The sequence below is a fragment of the Sturnira hondurensis genome, unplaced genomic scaffold (genome assembly GCF_014824575.4).
Source record: "Sturnira hondurensis isolate 20B ecotype Veracruz unplaced genomic scaffold, ASM1482457v3 Scaffold0001221, whole genome shotgun sequence".
Lineage (NCBI taxonomy): Eukaryota > Metazoa > Chordata > Mammalia > Chiroptera > Phyllostomidae > Sturnira > Sturnira hondurensis.
This window is the reverse complement of record NW_028073852.1, coordinates 4,709,791-4,728,173: the sequence shown is the minus strand read 5'-3', so window position 1 is coordinate 4,728,173 and position 18,383 is coordinate 4,709,791. Positions and strand designations below refer to the sequence as shown.

Genomic DNA, 18,383 nt, shown 5'->3' with positions numbered 1-18,383 from the left:
CGTTCACCCGGGCAGAGCGCCCCGTGCCTCTGTTCTCTGATTGGTCCGAGGTGGTCCACACCCTCGGCGAGGCCCCGCCTCCTGAAAAGAGGGGTCGGGGCGGGTTCTGGAACGCTCAGACGCCGCGCGGGGCGGGGATTGGTCGTTGAGTTCGTACTTGAGCTCCTCGCAGTTCGCAGCTTCCCCGGCGCGGACCACCTGCTCGTTCCGCCGGCGCAGAGGTTTTTTTGCGGCGCTCCCTCCAGCTTCCCGCCCTGCAGGGCTGACAAAAGGGCTGGGTCCCGTCTCCGGCCCCGGACAGCATCCCGCGTCGCACCGCTGAGGCGTCGCAGGGCGAGATGAGCACGGACGCGGCGGCCGGGGCGCCCCTGCCCCGGCTCTGCAGCCTGGAGAAGGGTCCGAACGGCTACGGCTTCCACCTGCACGGGGAGAAGGGCAAGGTGGGCCAGTTCATCCGGCTGGTGGAGGCCGGCTCGCCGGCTGAGAGGGCGGGGCTGCTGGCGGGAGACCGGTTGGTGGAGGTGAACGGCGAGAACGTGGAGAAGGAGACCCACCAGCAGGTGGTGAGCCGCATCCGCGCCTCGCTCAATGCCGTACGTCTGCTGGTGGTCGACCCCGAAACGGACGAGCAGCTGCAGAAGCTGGGCGTCCAGATCCGAGAGGAGCTGGTCCGCCCCCAGGAAGGGCCCGGGCAGGCCGAGCCGCCCGCCACCGCCGAGGAGCAAGGGGCTGGCAGCGAAAATGAGGCTCAGGCAGCCGTGCCGGAACCCCATGAGTCCGAGAAGAGCCATCCGGAGCGCGTAAGTGGGGGCCCAGGCCGGGCGGCGAGTTTGGAACAGCGGTAGAGGGGCATCGGAGAGAGACCCAGGCAGCCCTCACGCCAAGCCCTGCGCCCGCCGTGTCTTTCTGAAACTGGATCCTGGAGGGGGAAACTGCTTCCGCCCGCCTACTGGGCGCACTGGTAGTTGCAGGCTCGGGGCTGCTTCCCACGACCTTCACCCCCTCTCCACACTGGGCTGGGACTCTGAGCTCTTTTTCCACATGCACTTCTTGTCCCTTGTCCTGTGGAAGTGGGAGTGAGGGACGGCGGCTCAAAAGAGCTCAGCCCCATTTCCTCGGCTCTGTTGGTGGTGTGTCCACGCCAGAGTTTGGGGAAGCCTAATTCAACTCATCCCGCGGCCAGCTTCTCGACCACCCCACTCCCAGCCTCCCCAGAGGTGCCAGCTTCCTCCGTGGCCCCTGTAGGTGGTAACTGAAGTTGGGGTGAAGCGAGTTCAGCCCCGATTTCAAAGAGCTGGAGAAATAACGACCCCCTTTCCGCGCTGGGAGGGGAGGAGTCACAGGCAGGGCTCAGTCCCCACCGCCCTCCGGTGTTCATATCATCCAGCCTGCTGGGCTTCATCCTCCTCCTGAAGCCCGACGTGACTTAGAAGAAAAGGAGAGGAAGCCCCACCATCTCAGGGCGATGTGGGGGTGGGGTGCGGGTAGGTGGCGCAGAGGCTCTGCCTCCCAGGAGGATTTATGATTCTCAGGAATGTGAGGAGTAAGCGCTAGCTTGTATCTGGGCGCGGGCGGGATCTTGGAGGAGGAGAGAGATGGCTGGGGGCAGGGAGTGGTGGAGTGGCCCTCTGTTCTGCGGGGCGGCGGAGCCGGCTGCAAGTAAGTGGTCTTCCCCAGGCATCGCCTGCCTCACTCCAGTCCCAGGACAGCAAGAAGGCCGGTTGCTTTTTACCTGTGTTCGGTGTTTCCCAAAAGGATCCCAGTGTCCCCAGAGATCGGAAGGGGAGGTCTCACGGTGCAGGCTGTGGGAGCAGCTGCTCAGAGCCCATATGGCTTGCACCAGCTGTCCACCTGGTGGCAGCATGTGGCACAGGTGTCTGTGGTGTCAGCAGGGGCTTCCTCCCGGACAGAGAAAGGGCACGGGTCTGCCTACAGGTAGAAGGTGGAGCCAGAGGAGCAACTGATTCAGTGGAAGAAAAGGAAGTGAGGTCCCTAGGAGCCCTGTCCAGCCGGACCTGGGTGCTGGGAATGCCAGGGCTGCCAGGCCCCTACTTTCTGCCACTGCCAAGCTGGCATCACAAGGGTGGGGCAGGGGCCAGAGCACCCCTGCCAGGGGTTAGACACCAGGGGGTTGGAACCCATGACCTCTGGTCCCAGGCAGTTCACCACTTCGTGCTGAGTGCATTGATTTGTCATGCCTTGTTTTTGGACTTTGGCACTAGCACAAGTAACCCTCGACACCCCCACCCCTCGCCACCCTCACACACACAAAATTGCTTCATGTTAAGCTCCTCCCATTACCCTTTTGGTTTTGCTGCTGGGTGTGGGAGGGCCTGGGGGGAGGTGGAGGACCTAGCACATGCCTCTCCCCCTCCCCCGTGCAGCCTGGGCTTCCTGCTCTCTAAGTGAGCACAGAATCGGATTCCCCCAGGTGGTGGTGTGACACCTGCCTCTCCATGTCAGGCCAGGAGACAGGGACAGAACCACCCCAGTCCAGCCCACCAGTCCTGGGAACACTTTCACCAGGCTTCTTGGGGTTTGGGGTCAACAAGCAAATCACAGAACTTCTCTGAGCCTTGATCATTCTGTCTGTGAAATGGGAGGCCTTGGACTACAGTGACACCTGTCCTCTGGAACTTGACAAATAATGGGAAGTCCTCATGCCCGTGTGCAATGCTGCCTTGAGCTCCTTCGTGCCCAGGCGTTTGAACACGAGCTCTATGCGGCCACTGCCGCTAGCCTCACACACAGCCTGTCTGTGCTGTTAAATCCGTCCAGTAGGAAATTCCCATGAAGCCTGGTATGGTGGGCTTGAAGGTGACCCACCTGGTCATGGCAAAAAAATGTTACTAAACATCGTAGATTGTTTTTCTTTTTCTTTCTGTAAATTGTTTTTCTAAAAGGCCTCTCAGTGGGGCCTTAGTTAAGGTCTCTTCATTAGTTCTCATAAATGAAAAAGGTGTCACTCGGAATGGTGCCATGTAAAGAGTGGGTGGCAGGTGACATCTCACTGGTAAGACCAGCCTGGGTCAGGAATGACACAGGGCAGAGGGTGGTGGGGGGGGTGGTACCTGTACTTCTGGTGTAGGAGGGGGGAGGTGTACTTCCAGCTCTGCCCACCTTCAGTGATGGCCTTCCCCACCTCCTTCCCGGGGGGGGGGGGGGGGGGCNAGCGTCTTCGCCGGGGGGGGGGGGGGGGGGGGGGGGAGGGGAGCAGAAGGCAGCAGCACCCTGCTTACAACCCTTGAGCTTAGTGCCCGGCACCGTGGCGGTGGGGCAGGCCTGAGCCAGCTCAGCTGGACTCCCTGGGCTGCCTCCTAACCTCTCTAAGCCTCCACTTCCTCTTGTGTAAGTTGGGGGTGACAGCGCTGCCTTGCAGGGCTGGTGGGATTACTCGAGGATGTCTGTGAAGCTCAGTGCCTAGCACTAACTGCTCAGAAAACGATGATCGTTGGTATTTGAATTAATAAATATTTCACAGCGATTGTTGCCCCATCCATGGGGTAATTAGCTCTGGATCTGCCTCCCTCGTTAGGTAAGTGCAGCTGCAGCCGTACCTGGCGCTCAGTCTGTGCTCCGTCGGGGGGTCGCTTCTGTTGGATAATCACGTTGTCCACAGCCCTTCACTGTCTGGCAGCCTTCTCCTCCCGCCTGCCCTCTCGTGTCCACCCCACCACACTAGCACGCCATGTTGGCTCGGCCTTTGCAACTTCACACCTGCTCTCCTTCAGCCCCTCCTCCACGGGGTTGCTCCGAAAGGGCCACTCACCTTCTCCCGGTCCTGAACTGACATCTTTTATTGCTCTGAACTCACAGGCTTTGAGTCCTCTGTTTCTGATCGTGGTGAGTCCCCAGGGCAACACGTGTGGCTTCTTTGTGTTGCTAGGGAGGGGCCCAAGCAGTATTTCTGAATTAGTGAATGAATACACAAGAGCTACCAGGGACCTTTGTCCGAACATCATCTCAGTTCGGCACACTGGGGCCTGTTTATGCTTCAGCACACCCAGAGATCAGAGTTCCAGAAAGAATCTACCCATTCCTTTTTTTTAAGGTTTTTTATTTATTTTTCTTTAGAGGGGAAGGGAAGGAGAGAGAAGGAGAGAAATATCAATGTATGGTTGCCTCTCGTGAGTCCCCTGCTGGGAACTGGCCTGCAACCCAGGCATGTGCCCTGACTGGGAATCGAACTGCGATCGCGTGGTTCGCAGGCCTGTGCTCAATCCACTGAGCTACACCAGCCAGGGCTACCCATTCCTTTTTCTTGCCTACTAGCAGCTTCCATTTGGAAATTAGAAAGCCCAAAGCCTGGCCTTTGGGGTCATCTCTGCCAACCCACTGGCTCTGGGCCCCTGCGAGACTCAGCCTCCACCTCTCTGAAGTGGGACCCCAGCACCTGTCCTGCAGGGTTGCCGTGGGGGGTGTGGGTATGAGTGCTCAGTTTGGGGTGGTTTCCTGCCAGACCTGACCCTGATTGCAGAGGCAAAGATGTCACAGGCACCCCAGGTACCACGGTAGGTGGATGGAGACAGTTAGCTGCCAGCCCAGCAACCTCATCCCCATTTCTGGAGGACAGAACAGGTGCCAGGTGTTGGATTTGAAATGGACAGGGCATGTGTTCTTTTGTGGCTGGTTCCTCCTCTTAAGCCACGTTTCTGGGGTCTCTTTACCCACGGGTCTAGCTCCTGGCTCTTACCTTCAGGGATATGTCTGGGCACCACGCATGCTCTGACTGCCCGCACATCCATCCGGTCGCCCATCTGGGTTGTACTTAGGGACCTGACTTTCAGGCTGGGGGTCTCTGCCCATAAGTGGCATACACTCAAGGCTACTGGAACCATCTCCCTGCAAGGGTCCATGTTGCTGAGCCCTTTTGGCCAGGACTCCCAGGCAGTCCTGTCCCCAGCAGTGACCTTGATGTACGTGAAAACCGCCTGAGGAGGCTCTTCAACCCATCCCTGCAGGTGGGTTGGGCTGGGTGGGGAGGCTGGTGACTAAGTCTCTACCTTCACCCCCAGATTCTAAGAATCCGCCCTTGCTATCTCCCAGCTGCCCTATAGCCCAAAGGGCGTCAAGGTTGGCCTTGACTGTTGGCCTTGGCCTTCCTTTCCCCATTCCTTGGGATAAGACAAACTCATCATGTCCCCAGATCCCTAGGCACTGTTTAGGTTTCCGCCCTAGAAAAGGGCAGGTGATACAATTCCCTGAGGTCCAAGTTCAAAGTGCTGCTCTGTGCGCCGTGTGCTTGCCTTGTGCCCTATTGGAGAAGGTTGTGGGACAGGGTTTAGAAGAGTGTTTGGGGCTGACGGCCAAATGGTTGAGAACTAGTGTTCCAGGACCTAAGCAAACCATTGCCACTGCCCCTGGTGACATATGGCCCTTAGTCCTGGAAATGTGCAAGTCCACACTGAAAGGCACTGTGCCGGTACAGCGCACACCGGAGCTGGAGGGCCTAGAACAACGAGAAAGAAGAATAATGAATAACCTTTTACATGGATTCACGTTGAAATGGTAATATTTTGGACGCAGTGTGTTGAATAAGATATTATCATCAGTTTCTCTTGTTTCTTTTTACTTTTTAATGTGGCTACTAGAAAATGTTTAATTAGCCCTGGCTGGTATAGCTCAGTGGATTGAGTGTGGGCTTGTGAACCAAAGGATTGCAGTCTGATTCCCAGTCAGGGCACATGCCTGGGTTGCAGGCCAGTTCCCAGCAGGGGATGCATGAGAGGCAACCATACACTGATATTTCTCTCCCTCTCTCCTTCTTTTCCCCTCTAAAGATAAAAAATAAAAATCTTTAAAAAAAAGAAAATGTTTAATTAGCTATGCTAAAACATAAACTTCAACCAAGCAAATTTGAAGACCAAATTGGTTTTATTAAGCAATTCATGGGGTGGTGAGCACACAATACAAGAGAGAGATGATGTGTTATAGAATTATACACATGAAACCTATGTAATTTTATTAATCAATGCCACACCAATAGATTCCATTGGTTTTTTTTTAAATTTTTATTTATTTATCGTTAGAAGGGAAGGGAAGGAGAGAAATATCAATGTATGGTTGCTTCTGGTGCATCCCCTGCTGGGAACTGGCCTGCAACCCAGGCATGTGCCCTGACGGAGAATCGAATCTTGATCTTTTGGTTCACAGGCCCGTGCTCAAGCCACTGAGCTACACCAGCCAGGGCAGATTCAGTTTCTTTAAAAAGGGGCTCATGAACTGGCGGCATCCCCTGTAACAACCAGAAGGGAGCTCTGAGGGGCCGTGTGCAGTGGAAGTGTTCTACAGGACGAAGGGGAGGCAAGGGAACCATTGACCAAAGAAAAGATAATTTGGGGGCCTGACATCTTTCCTTGGGGAAGGGATTTTATCGCGCATATTGCCTCTTCCTGCTTGCCCAGAAAATTCCAGACTGGTTGGTTAGGATTATATGTCTTGGGGAGGTTGAAACTGCAATTAGATTAGGTGTTAAGTCTAGGCGTAGTATCATGGGTCATTAGCATGAGTGATGCCATATTGGGCCTGTGCGTTTTCTTCCTTGAACACTGACCTACGTGACTGGCATTGTGTTTGTATTGGAAAGCACTGGTCTGGATCTGTGCTCAGAGCTTGCCTTCTCCTATCAGCTCTGAGTGCTTGAGCAATTTACCTGCTCTCTTTGAATGTGAGTTTCTTCATCTGTGAAATGAGGGCAATAATTCCTTCCTCGCAAGGTTATAATTAGCTTTTAATGAGAAAATGCACACCAAGCCCTAGTACAGTGCTTGGCACATAGTAAGTGCTCAGTAACAATAGCTGCTATTTGTCATTTCAATAGAGCCCCAATTTCACAAGCTTCCTAAATGTTCTTCCAAAGTAGCCTCTTGGGACAGCCCCTGGTGTTAAATCCAGCAACTTCTGAGAGGAGGGGGGTGAGGGATGAAGAGGCCTGGTGGTAATGTGCCTGCTGGGCAGGCGGGCGTGGGGTGGCCAGCCTGGAAGGTGGCCAGCCAGGCAGCAGCCCAGGTGCCAGCCTGCCCCATCCCTGCCTTGCCCAGCAGTGGGGAGACCTGAGCCAAATTCTCCCTCAGTGGTTCTCTGGAGAGTACCTGGAGAGGAGAGCCAGAAGGGGAGCTCTGGCTCAGGGGCCCTGCTTGGGGCTGTTGGACGAGCAGCCCCACTATAGTTTATGTCTCCCTTCTGGAAGGCCCCCTGCGGGGCTCCTGAAAAGGGCCTTTCCCCTGAGAAACAGGAAGTTCAAGATCACAGGCTAGGAGCAGCTCCCTTTGTGCAAGTGGAGGTGTCTAACAGTCCTCAGCCTGCAGAGAGTGTGCGGAGGTCCCGTAGGGGCAATGGAGCCGAATCAGGGCCTGAGGGCACTGGTTGGTGGCAGCCAAGCCCTCTGGACCTTGGGCTGGGAGAGGATCCCTTCAGCCTAGAGCTATGGATGCCAGCCAATGGTCTTGAGCTCCTGGTCACTCCCCAGCCTGCCCTGAGGACAGTGCCCCCATGTTCCCGTCACAGGTCCCCCAGGCAGGGCCAGCTCTCTCCATCCTGGCTTCCTCAAAGAGCTGGCACCAGCCCAGGCCTGTCTCTAGAGTCCTGTGGAATGGACCGAGCTGCCTCCCAGAGCAGCCGTGGCCCCTTGCTCTCAGCACACCCTCCTCCCACCCCGACCAGAACAGCCAGGGCCCTTCCCCCCATCACCCCCATCTCCTCCTCACCCACCCTGGGGTTGGGGCCAGTTTCTCTGTATGAGGCAGCAGGACACAGTCCTTAGGTGCTTAAACGAGCCCTGGGCTGGGGCTGGGCTGGGGGAAGGGCAGTCTGGGGAGGTAAGGATCGCTCTCTATTGTCCCCTGCTCCTCCAGCCTGCCCTTTACGGGAAGCAGCCTGGCTGTTCTCTGTAGGGCTTTTCACCATGGCACCGGCCAGGGAGGGGCCCGGCCCCCAGGGGCGTTGGCCCCCCAGCCATCCTCCGGGAGGAGGAATAGGGAGCGGCTCTGGGCCTGCTCCCCAGAGACAGTCACTGGGATTAGGGTATCGACTTTCCCCCAGCTTTCCAGGTGGCTGTTGGTGGCGCCTATTGAATTCCGTGCCCGCCATCCGCTCCCTGGGCTGCGTAGGTGGAGGTGACTGGGCGGCCACTCGGGGTGGGTCTGGGCTCCCTGGGGGAGAGGAGGGGAGGGGAGGGGAGAGGAAAGCAGGCCTGGGGGGGGGGGGCGGCGGTCTGGAACAGTCCGAGAACCTGTGAGTGGGAGAAGGTCCCAGGAGTCCTGGCAGGGTGTGTTCCAGAAAAAGGGTCTAGTGTTTTCTGGGAGTGAGAGACTAAGACTCGTCCAGCCCATGATCTGCCCACTAGCACCCATTGGTGCGTGCTCCTTCCCCTCGCATCCGGGTCTCTGCCAGGCTCCTCGCTGAGCGGACCCTGGGTATTGCTCCCGGGCAATCCTCATCCCTGGGGTGCCTGCCTGAGGCTCTGAACCCCCAGGGCCTTGTTCTCCTTGAAGTGACCCCCCCACTCCAGCTCTGCACCCCTCAAGCATGAGCTTGGGACTCTTCCTGAACTCGCTGGGCCACACGGCAGACCCAAGATGGCCTGGACATGCCATTTAGTCCCTTCCCCCCGGAGTCATCTCTTTGTGTGCCAGCTCTGGGGTCAAAGGGCCAAGCCCAGGCACAGTACCTGGTCCTTACTGGTCCTTCCCCATCTTCTCTGCACTGGGCCAGCCCCACAGGACTGCCCATGCCCCCACCACCCGCCACCCACCCCCACGCCGAGGCTGCCTCCTAGGACTCCTGTCAGCACCAGCCTCCACCCAGGATGGGATGGGCAACTCAGCAGCTGGCCATGACACCTCCTGGGGACAGCTCTGGGAGCCTGTGAGGCCTCCTCTGTCGGGAGGGAGCCTCCAGGAACTTGGGAGGGGGGGATGGTGCTAGATGAGGCTCTGCAGGTGTCTGAAAACTTCAGGAAACTACCTGGGGTTTGCTGCCCAGCTGCCCAGCCACCCACAGAGAGCAATGGGGTGGGTCCCAGTGCAGGGGAAGGGAGCTGTGGGGCCGTAAGCCCTTCTGTCCACGCCCCTCATATCTTCCATCCTCATGACTTGGTGCCGGCAGAGGGGAGTGAGGCTCAAAGCAGCCCTTCCAGGGTTAAGAGTAGGTCAGCAGGCAAGGGGTCCTGGGGTGAAGTGGAGGATCATTGTGGGGACCCAGAGCACGGAGACCCAGGCCCAAACGTGGGCAACGAGAGACAGCTGGGGCAGCTTTTCGAGCCCCAAGAGCACCCAGGCTGCTCCCCACCCCCATCCCAGGCCTGCTTACTGGCCCTGCCAGCGCCTATCCCCAGCTTGGGCTTAGCTCTGGCTGCAAGAGAGCTCTGAGCACCCGGAAGGAAGGCTGTGGTTTCATGGGCTCCCAAGCCCCTCCCAGCAGAGACTGCAGGCACCTCAGGGAGAGACATGTGTTTACGACTCCTGCTGAGTCCCCCTGCTGAGTCCCCCGCTCCAATTGGGCCTCCTCTGAGTCTGGACTTGGGTGTTGAAGGGCCAGCCCACAGATGGTGGAAGGGACATGGGCCCTGAGTGGAGACAGGGTCGGAGTTTTGGTTCCTCTGCTGTAAGACTGAGTGACGGCAGGCCGTGGACAGACCATCTCGAGTCTCAGTGGCCCCATCTTGCCGATGGTTGCTATAAGAAGGCTCTTTGCAGGGAGGGGAGGCAGAGCCTTCGGAGCCGCCCCTCCCTCCACACTCCGGGGAGCACTGCGGAGCTCGGCTCTGCTGGGGCAGAAAGCTGAGCCTGCCCTGGTAGTGGCAGCTGGTCAGACCTGTTCCTGCTCACCTGGCCTGGGGGAGGGCAGGCTGGCAGCTTGGCCCAGGGATTAGCTGGAGGGAAGAAGAGCCTTGCTCACACCCGGAACGAGATCCCAGAGCGCTGTGGCTGGCCTGCTAAGCAGGCTTCAGCTGGGCATGCTGGTGTGGGCGCTGCCAGACAGGAGGGGGTGCAGAGGGCTAGGGAGAAGAGGGGTCCTGGGGCCCGTCGCCTAGATGAGGGTACCCAAAGGCCCAAGCGTCAGCTGTCCTTCCTGTCTCAGCCTCTCCACACCGCCTCCCCCACCCCGTCCACACCCGGAAGCACAGAAAGATCTGCCACAGCAATTAAAGGAAAGCAGCGTCACCCTCGCTGGCCACCCTCTGAGAGTGGAGGGGTGGGGACTGAGCAGCGCCAGGGATGGCACTGCCTCCTGGGCCCGGCAGGTTGGGGCACATGGGCTGGCAGCCCTCCTCACCTTCCCCACCCACCCTTTTGCCTTCTCCCCTCCCTGCTGGGGACTAGGGTTTCAGAGCAGCCTGGCACCCCACCCCCCAGAATCTCGCTTCTCACTTTCATTGGACTGTTCTTTAGTATTCGAAACAGTGGGAAAGCCTGCGCAGGCACAGTGGTTTTACAGGTGTTGGGCGTTCCCTGGTAAGCTACCTTGAGCGAGCCTGGGGACAGGCGGCGCATCAGAGTGGTCTCAGTGAGGGTCCTGAGGCTCTGAGAAGGACAGGACTTCCCTCGGTCACACACACAGGGGGGAAGCTGGAACCCAGGCCAGGGCCTTGGCTCCAGCCGTCACTCGTTGCCTGGCATCTAGGGGGTAACCCGGAGCGCACAGGCTGGCTGCTGTGGCCCTGCCCCAGGCCTCAGAGCACGCAGGGGGAGGGGGACCCGAACGGAGGTGCTCACACTTCCGTTTCCTGCCCACCCAGTCACAAACATGGGTCCTGAGACTGCAGCTTCTAAGTCCAGCTGCATCAGCTGCACCAAGGATGGCGAAGCTGTCGCTGCTGCAGGTCAGCGTGCTCCTCGTGGACCAGCAGGGTGTCTGAGGTTCTGTTGTTGCCTTTGCCCTCTCTGCTCGACTAGTCTTGGTTCTGCCGGTGGAGTGTTCTTGTCGTGTCTGGACCCCTGGCTGTACCTCCCCTTGGCCTGTGGTCAGTGGCCACCCGGTTCCGTTTGGCTGGGCCACTGGGCTTGGTGGGGAAGAGATGGGAGCTGGGAGCCATGGGGGGGAAGGCTTCACTGTAAACATGCTGACTGACTTTCAGTAAACACCTGGCCCTGCCTCCTGCTGCAGAGGGGAGCCTGAATGGGGCGGGGGTCCCAGAACACAGGGCTGGGCTGAGGAGAGCCCAGTGTGGCTGCAGCCATGGCCAGGACACGAGACCTAGCAAAAGGGCACGGGCAGGTCGCTCTTGGGCACTCAGACATGCCACTGAGACAGTTTTCACCATCCTTGTACAAAGAGGCCAGGGTTCCCCGTCCCATGTCTCGGATACCCATCCAGGCTGGCGGGGTGCCACCTGTCACCCCGAGGAGGGCCGCAGGCGGGACAGACAAGACAGCCATCAGAATAAGGTGATTAACCTCAGAATGTCCAAAGAGGAGGGGCTGGAGCTGACCTGTTCCCACCTCTCATTCGTCCAAACTGAGCTTGGACGGGGTCCTTGTTGCCCAGGGCCACCTCACAGTTTTCTGCAACGCAGGGTCCCCACCCAGGTCTTCTGAGGCCCAGACCAACATTCTCTCTGTTGCGGTGGAGGGTCTCAGCCGATCTGCCTGGTATCAGAGCTTCCTTAGCAAGACCTGATGTCGGGAGCAAGGAGAATAGGACCCAGGACACTGGAATGACAGGGACTCTTGTTTGTCCCCACAGCGTGAGCTTCGGCCCCGGCTCTGCACCATGAAGAGGGGTCCCAATGGCTATGGCTTCAACCTGCACAGCGACAAGTCCAAGCCAGGCCAATTCATCCGGTCGGTGGACTCAGACTCGCCCGCCGAGGCCTCGGGGCTCCAGGCCCAGGACCGAATTGTGGAGGTAAGGACTTTTCGCCTGCTTCCCAGGTTCCTCCTTCCTGACCCCTCCTCCCAGATACAGCCAGCTCCCCTGGGATGCCAGAGGGAGAGGTGGGGTGGGGGGAGGGAAGGAAGGAAGGAGAGAGGTGATGTGTGGGCAGAGAGCGGTCTTCCCCACCCGCCTCCCCTGGGCTCTTCCTCACCTAGCAGGCACACCTGGCAGCCCCTGGTTGGCCCACCCAGCCAGGCAGATGTCCGGGGCCACCCCTAGGGTTCCATGCCAAGCACAGGGTTGGGGTGGGCGGATGAAATCCGTCTCCCAAGAAACGTGAACCAAATGCCTTGGGCGGGACCCAGAATCTCAGCCCTAGAACCTCAGCGCTGGAAGATCGGCTCTCCCGAGGCTTCTCGTTTTACGTGTGAGCAAACCACGGCCCAGAGAGAGACAGCAAGGACTCGGAGAGGCTGGGGTGCGGCCGGGGCCTCCTTCCCGGCCCGTGGGTCCCAGCTGTGTTTGTTTAGTCTCATCTGGATATTTTCTTGGGCTTTTCCCACATGTCCTGCCTCCTTCTGACCGTCAAGTGGGAGGACCCCTTGGCCTCCTTCGGGACTCCACAGGCAAGGGGGGCTCGGTGTCCCCAGATTGCCGACTGGCTGAAGACGAAGAACTTGCCCCACCCCTCCCCAAACACTGAGAGCTGTGCTGGTAACTGTGCCCCCACCCACAGGTGAACGGGGTCTGCATGGAGGGCAAGCAGCACGGGGATGTGGTGGCTGCCATCAAGGCTGGTGGGGACGAGACCAAGCTGCTGGTGGTGGACAAGGAGACCGATGAGTTTTTCAAGAAGTGCAAAGTGATTCCATCTCAGGAGCACCTGAATGGTGAGCTGGGTGGGGTGGCTAGAGACCCCCAAGCAAGGGATGCTGGCCAGGGTGCTGGACTTGACTGTGTCCGGGTGAAGGGTGACAGCCTCCTGCTTCGCTGCTCCCTTCCTCTCCTTCGGGGAGGCCAAGGGGTGTGGGTGGGAGAGAGTGGGGCCCAGCTAGTGTCCGGGGAGGAAGTGGGATCCACCTGGGTTTTCTGAGGATAGCATGTGACATGTGAGCTGGCAGGAGGGGTAGTGAGATGGGACGGAGCTGCTGCTTCCCTGCCAAAGTCGAAGCACTGAAAGGAGGCCCAGCCCCTCCCCCCCCACCCCCCTGCGCGTTTTTAGGGCTGAAAGCAAGGAAAGGGTTAACTCTGGGGAGGCTTCCAGCCTTCCAGCTTGGTCAGATCAGAGTCCAATGGGGGCCCAGTGCCTCCCCTCCCTTCTCTCAGGTCGTCTTGGAAACCCAGGCTTGCTGGCTCTAAAGAGCAGGGTCCCCCCTCTGCCCCTGCGCTCCCCATCCCCCACCACTTCCCTGCCAGGCCTGGCACCTCCCCTTGCCCAGCCCCAGCAGAAAGGGGGCAGGGCCGCTACCCCAAGGCAAGGGGGAGCTAAGCAGCACTCTGCTCCCTGACCTACACTTTCTTCCTGGGAGGGTGGCTGGGGGTTGGGGGGGCACCGCTTTGCTCTTCGCAACAGGTGGAGCCTCCCTGAAAGCCTGGCACCCCACCCCCCAGAATCTCGCCTCACTCCCTGAGGGTGTGAGGTGGGGGGGGGGCGGGTTTCACATGAAAGCCCTGATGTGGGCTTGGATCCCAGGCTGGAGGAGCCCAGTGGGGAGGCCCCATCCCTATCTAGCCCAATCTAGGGTGCTTGGGGTTGCTGGAAGGGGGAGGTGGGTTAGTTGGGGGTCCCAAGCAGACTTGGCATGTGAGATGGGGGCCACCGCCCCTTGTCTCTCAAGTTCATGGAAACCAGGTAACTTGGATAATGCTCTTCCTCAGTGAGGGGGACACTGAGACCCAGAAAGCCCCAGCCTTGCTCTTGGGGACATGACATGGGAAGACACAGCTGAGATCTGAATTCCACTCTGCCCTTCAAATGCATCCCCTGCCTGCCCCAGCCTCCCCCTCTCGGCACCAGTCAGCCCCCACACCCCACCCTCTCTGGCTCTGGAGGGACAGGAAGGGCCTTGAGAACTGCGGTGATGGCAGCCTCCAGCCGGCCAGAGAACCTGCTCAGGGCCAGGTCTCCCCAGTATCCCTCCTGGTTTCTCTAGGATGGAGTCTTCTACCCATTCCTCCCAACAGATGGAACTGGGGGCACCCCAGAGAGAAGGATGCCCCCCAGCCTTGCGCAGCCCTTGGGGCTTTACACTGACCACTGTGAGATAGCCTGGAGCTGGTGGGGAAGGGCTGGTGTGGGGGCCGTGGGAGAGTGAGTGTCCCTGTGTCCTCAAAGTCCCCTGCCTGGCCCCTTCAGGGAGGCCGAAGGCATTGGAAGGAAGAGGGGAGAGTCAGGTGTGCCTGACTGCCCAGGCCTCAGTCCAGAGCACAGGGACAGGTGGACACAGATGTTTAGCTAAGAGTTCAGAAGAAACCCACCCAGGCTGACCAGCCCCCCTCATAGCCACGTGGAGCCTATGCCCTGAGTGAGCCTAGGGAGGGCCACCCCAGGCCAGTGTTCTGTCCCTGCTCCCTCCTGTCCGCTCATCGCCACGCTGGCCAGTAGGAGGTGGGGTTCTAGGCAGCCAGCTGGGAATTTCAACCCCGTCTGGGACAATGCTTTTCTCAGGCAGCTCAGGACACATGAGTGGTTCATGAGGTTAACTCAGTAGGCAGAGACCAGCCTGTTTTGTTGTTGTTGTTGTTGTTTTTTAATGAAATTGGACAGAGTATACCAAAGAGCATTGCTATGAGTGAGGGTGAGGTTTGGGGGGTGCGGTGAAAGCAGGTTGTTTTGTGAGAGCTTCCTTACACTCACACACTGTTTTGTGGGTGCCCGGACATCAGTGTCCGCTGTGCTTACAGTGAGTGGCAGTCAAGACTGGTAAATAGGGGCCCAGGAGGAAGACCTGGCCCTGGGCCTGCCCCGCACCCCTCACCTCCTCGCCCCACTCCTCCCCGCCCACACTCCCCAAGCCTCTCCACTCACCTCTGCTTTTTTCCTTCACTAGGTCCCTTGCCCGAGCCCTTTACCAACGGGGAGATCCAGAAGGTAAAGGCAGACCTGAACTCTTCTCGGGCTCCCAGCCCAGGGGCTGCGGGAGAAGGGTAGAAGGTGGCGTGGCTGGGAAGACAGCCAGCCTGTCTTGGGCTAAAACTCCAGGTTCCAAATGCTCCCTCCTGAGCTCCACGCTCCATACCTGCCGGCGTGCCCTTGGCCCGCCCAGGACCAAGGCCGTCCAGAGCGAGAGGCCCAGCATGCCCCTCTGCCGCCCACCATCCTGGGTGACAGGCCCCGCCTCCAAGGCCCCACCACACAGAAGAGGCCATTCTTCCCCCCAAGAACAGAGCTTCAGTGTCTGGCCGCATGCTGCCAGGCTACTTCCAGTCTGGCTTAGAAGAACAAAGCCCCTTGGCCCCTCCTCCCTTCCAGGCAGAAGGGAAGGGAAGGGAAGGCAGTGGAGGCTGGGGAAGGGATGGCGGGGCCCGCTGCCAGCCGAGGCCACAGAGGAGCCCAGGCGGGGTTCTGAACGCCAAGCTGAAGCCACAGCCAAGGCCTTGCTCGGGGACAGACCCACCGACCACAGAGGGAATCTCTCTGCAGGGTCCGCTTAAAATCTGCCCTGCACCAGGGCCTCTTGCTGGGGGACGCAGCCAGGGGCGGTGGGTGGGGAGGGGCTGAGGCACCTGAATCTTCTGGCTCCACCTGTGGGTGTAAAACCCCATTCACCTTATTCCTTGGAAGCCCTTCTTGGCTGCTTTGGGGTCACAGTTTCAGGATGCCTGGGGTCAAGTCCAAGTGATACTCAGGTGGGCCACAGGAGATTCAGGGAACAACACGGTTTCCTGTGCCAGGCGGAGGCCTCCAGTGTCTCCACACCCCAGGAGGCCCCTCCTCGGTCACTGGCCCAAAAGGCGAGTCAGTCTTGAGGACTAATCCCTCGATGGTCCCTCCCAGCCTGGTCCGTCCTCGGAGGACCGTGAAGGTATAGGGTCCCCAAGGGCCCCCAAGAGCTCAGGCCTTCGGCTGAGGGGTAGGTGGCAAGGGTCCGAGTGGAGTTCTCAGATGAGGCACCTGTCTTCCCTGGAATCTCCCTTTCCTGCTCAGGCCTTCCCCAGCCCACCCCCACCAACCTGTCCTCTCTCTGCCAGGAGGACAGTCATGAAGCCCTGACCAAGGCGGCCTCCGAGAACCCCAGGCCAGCCCTAGCAAGATCCGCCTCCAGCGACACCAGTGAGGAGGTAGGCTGGCCGGGTGGGTGGAGTGGCCCTGGGTTGCTGGTACCCCACTCCCCGGCCACGCTCGTGCCTGGCACACCAGACTGCCCTGGAGGTCACATGTTGAGCCACGTTCTGTTCTTGTGACCTGGCTCCCCTGGGCACCGCCCCAAGGGAGCCACGACATCGTGCTGGAGGCCAGGGCGCCTCTCGGGGCACTGACTCCCGCTCCCTGCCTTCTCTCTTCTGCAGCTGAATTCCCAAGACAGCCCCAAGAAACAGGACTCCACGGCACCCTCATCTACCTCCTCTTCCTCCTCCGACCCCGTCCTGGACTTCAACATCTCCCTGGCCGTGGCCAAGGAGAGGGCCCACCGGAAGCGCAGCAACAAGCGGGCCCCGACGATGGACTGGAGCAAGAAAAACGAACTCTTCAGCAACCTCTGAGCACCTCCCCCAGCTCCCCCCCCCCCCCCCGAAGCTGGAAGGCTGGGCCCACACCCCGACCCAGCCCCCTCTCCCTCTGCCCACTTACCCCCAAATGACAAACCAATCAGCACCAGCAAGCCCCCTCCTGGCAAACCTGATTCTTCTAGAGAGCCATGTTATCCCCTTACCTCTGAGAAAGTGAATGTTTTCCTGTCCTGACCCCAATCAAAAGGCAGACTCCGTCCCCTCCTTTTCCTCACTGAGTGCTTCAGCCCACTAGGTGTCCCCTCGCCACCACACCTGGGACGTCACTGGGACCTGCACCAAGCAAGGATCAAGGGACCAGGCGAGAGGTTGTGACCCAAGTGATGACCAGGTCTCGGGTTGATCTGGGACTGGGATTGCAGCAGCCGCATCACCCCGAGGGCTGTGGGTTGGGCATTTTATTTTCATTTGTTTGATTTTAAGAGTGCGGTATCACAGAGTAGTGGGTTTTTTGTCTCCCAATTAACGTGATTTTCCAGGCTGTTGCACCCAAGCCTGGCAGCAGCCTCAGCCTTCAACTTCTGTTTCTACTCTCAGTGCAGAAACTCTGGCAGGTGGGGGGTGGTCTGGCCACCCCCTGCCCAGCCCTGAGCCAGACACCACCATTGTAAGAAAACTCCATCAGAAATCCAACTGGTTTCTCCAAACCGCCTCAGCCTCTGTGTCTTCCTTGAGAACTGTCCTCCTGGCCTTGAGAGAGGGGGCAAACCCATGTCCCTGGTGGCCTCCGGCTGAGAGTAGGGTACAGCTGGAGGGAGAGAATGGTCCAGGACTCCCTTGGGCCCCAAACCTGGGGGCGGGAAGTGGGTGGCTTCAGCCAGGGGGCCTCGAGCCAGTTTCCAGCTGTCCTGGGAGCCCCACCCACCCAGCTTCCCTGTGCTTCCCCTGGTGGGATGGTCTATGTGCACAGGCAAGCTGGGGCCTTTGCCAGATGTCAATCCAGGGACTTACGAGCCCAGACCCGCAGGCTGAGCGGGCTCTGTGCCTGCCTCCAATTTCAGGGGCTTTGGAAGTGTGGAGCCTGATAGAAAGTGCGAAGACTTTAATCTCCTCACCCTCTGTCAGTGAGGTGCAGGATTTCCAGGGGTGGCTGGAGCTGGCGCCGGCCACTCTATCTTATCTGGCCGTAGACCTGATTGGAGGCCAGTTGTCCAGGCCTAAGGGAAAACCAACCCCGCCATTTGGGCCCCAGGACGTGCCATGTGGCAGGAGGGGTGCAGGGGACTCACCAAGGGTGAAGGGCTGTTCCTCCCCGAGAGGCCCTTCGTGCCTCTGGCACTTGCAGCCGCTTCCTGGAGGCCTGCCACGGAGGGCGGCCCGAGGGAGCGAGGCTGCCGGGCCGGGAGCTTCCAGGCAGGTGCTCGGGAGGAGGTGGCATTAGCCGCAGGCTACTCTGCACCCAGCCAGGGAGACTCAGAAGCTGGCGGGCTCCTGGGACAGAGGAGAACAAGGGAGACCCCGGACCAGGGAGGGAACCTGTGGAGAATCTGTCACTCTGGTCTTCTCGGCCTCTCTCGTCTGGGTTTGGGTCCCAAACCCTTATAGCACCAGTTGTGCTTCGCCTAACCTCACCCTTGTCTCTAGGCTTTGACCCCTGATGGAGACGCCTACAGGTGAGCAGGCCTGAGGGTGTCCCACTAGGTCACCTGCTGGGCGGGAGGGGGGCCCCTAGGAGCCAGGACTGGGGGAAACTGCTGGTGTGGGCTGGGGCCGGTGTGAAGAGGCCCCTGTCAGAGGCCAGGGTGGAGGGGGCTGCGAGCTGGGACCCTCAGCCATAAAGCTGGGGTCTGCCCAGGCAAGCCGCCTTAACCCTCAGGGGACTGGTTCTTGTTGAA

At 59.4% G+C, this 18,383-nt stretch overlaps 1 protein-coding gene and 1 long non-coding RNA gene across 2 annotated transcripts; one reads left to right on the top strand and one right to left on the bottom strand.

Moving 5' to 3' along the window:
* The first annotated feature begins 8 nt into the window (after window positions 1–8).
* NHERF1 (NHERF family PDZ scaffold protein 1) lies at window positions 9–17,196 on the top strand. Its single transcript, XM_037066056.1, has 6 exons — window positions 9–800; window positions 11,686–11,847; window positions 12,554–12,707; window positions 14,868–14,908; window positions 16,009–16,098; window positions 16,327–17,196. The coding sequence occupies exons 1-6, from the start codon at window positions 339–341 to the stop codon at window positions 16,519–16,521; spliced, it is 1,104 nt and encodes a 367-aa protein (XP_036921951.1). The 5' UTR covers window positions 9–338; the 3' UTR covers window positions 16,522–17,196.
* LOC119000989 (uncharacterized) lies at window positions 807–3,642 on the bottom strand. The gene is made up of 3 exons (XR_005069453.1): window positions 3,558–3,642; window positions 1,733–1,960; window positions 807–1,062 (listed from the first exon to the last, which is right to left on the bottom strand). It is a non-coding gene; the product is annotated as an uncharacterized LOC119000989 (long non-coding RNA).
* Window positions 17,197–18,383: the final 1,187 nt, after the last annotated feature.

Bases quoted from the DNA above. Each gene is read 5' to 3' on its own strand.
- NHERF1 (XM_037066056.1), top strand. From the start codon at position 339: ATGAGCACGGACGCGGCGGCCGGGGCGCCCCTGCCCCGGCTCTGCAGC. The intron at 14,909-16,008 runs GTAAAGGCAGAC...TCTCTCTGCCAG, and splicing joins CCAACGGGGAGATCCAGAAG to GAGGACAGTCATGAAGCCCT. The intron at 16,099-16,326 runs GTAGGCTGGCCG...TCTCTTCTGCAG, and splicing joins CCAGCGACACCAGTGAGGAG to CTGAATTCCCAAGACAGCCC.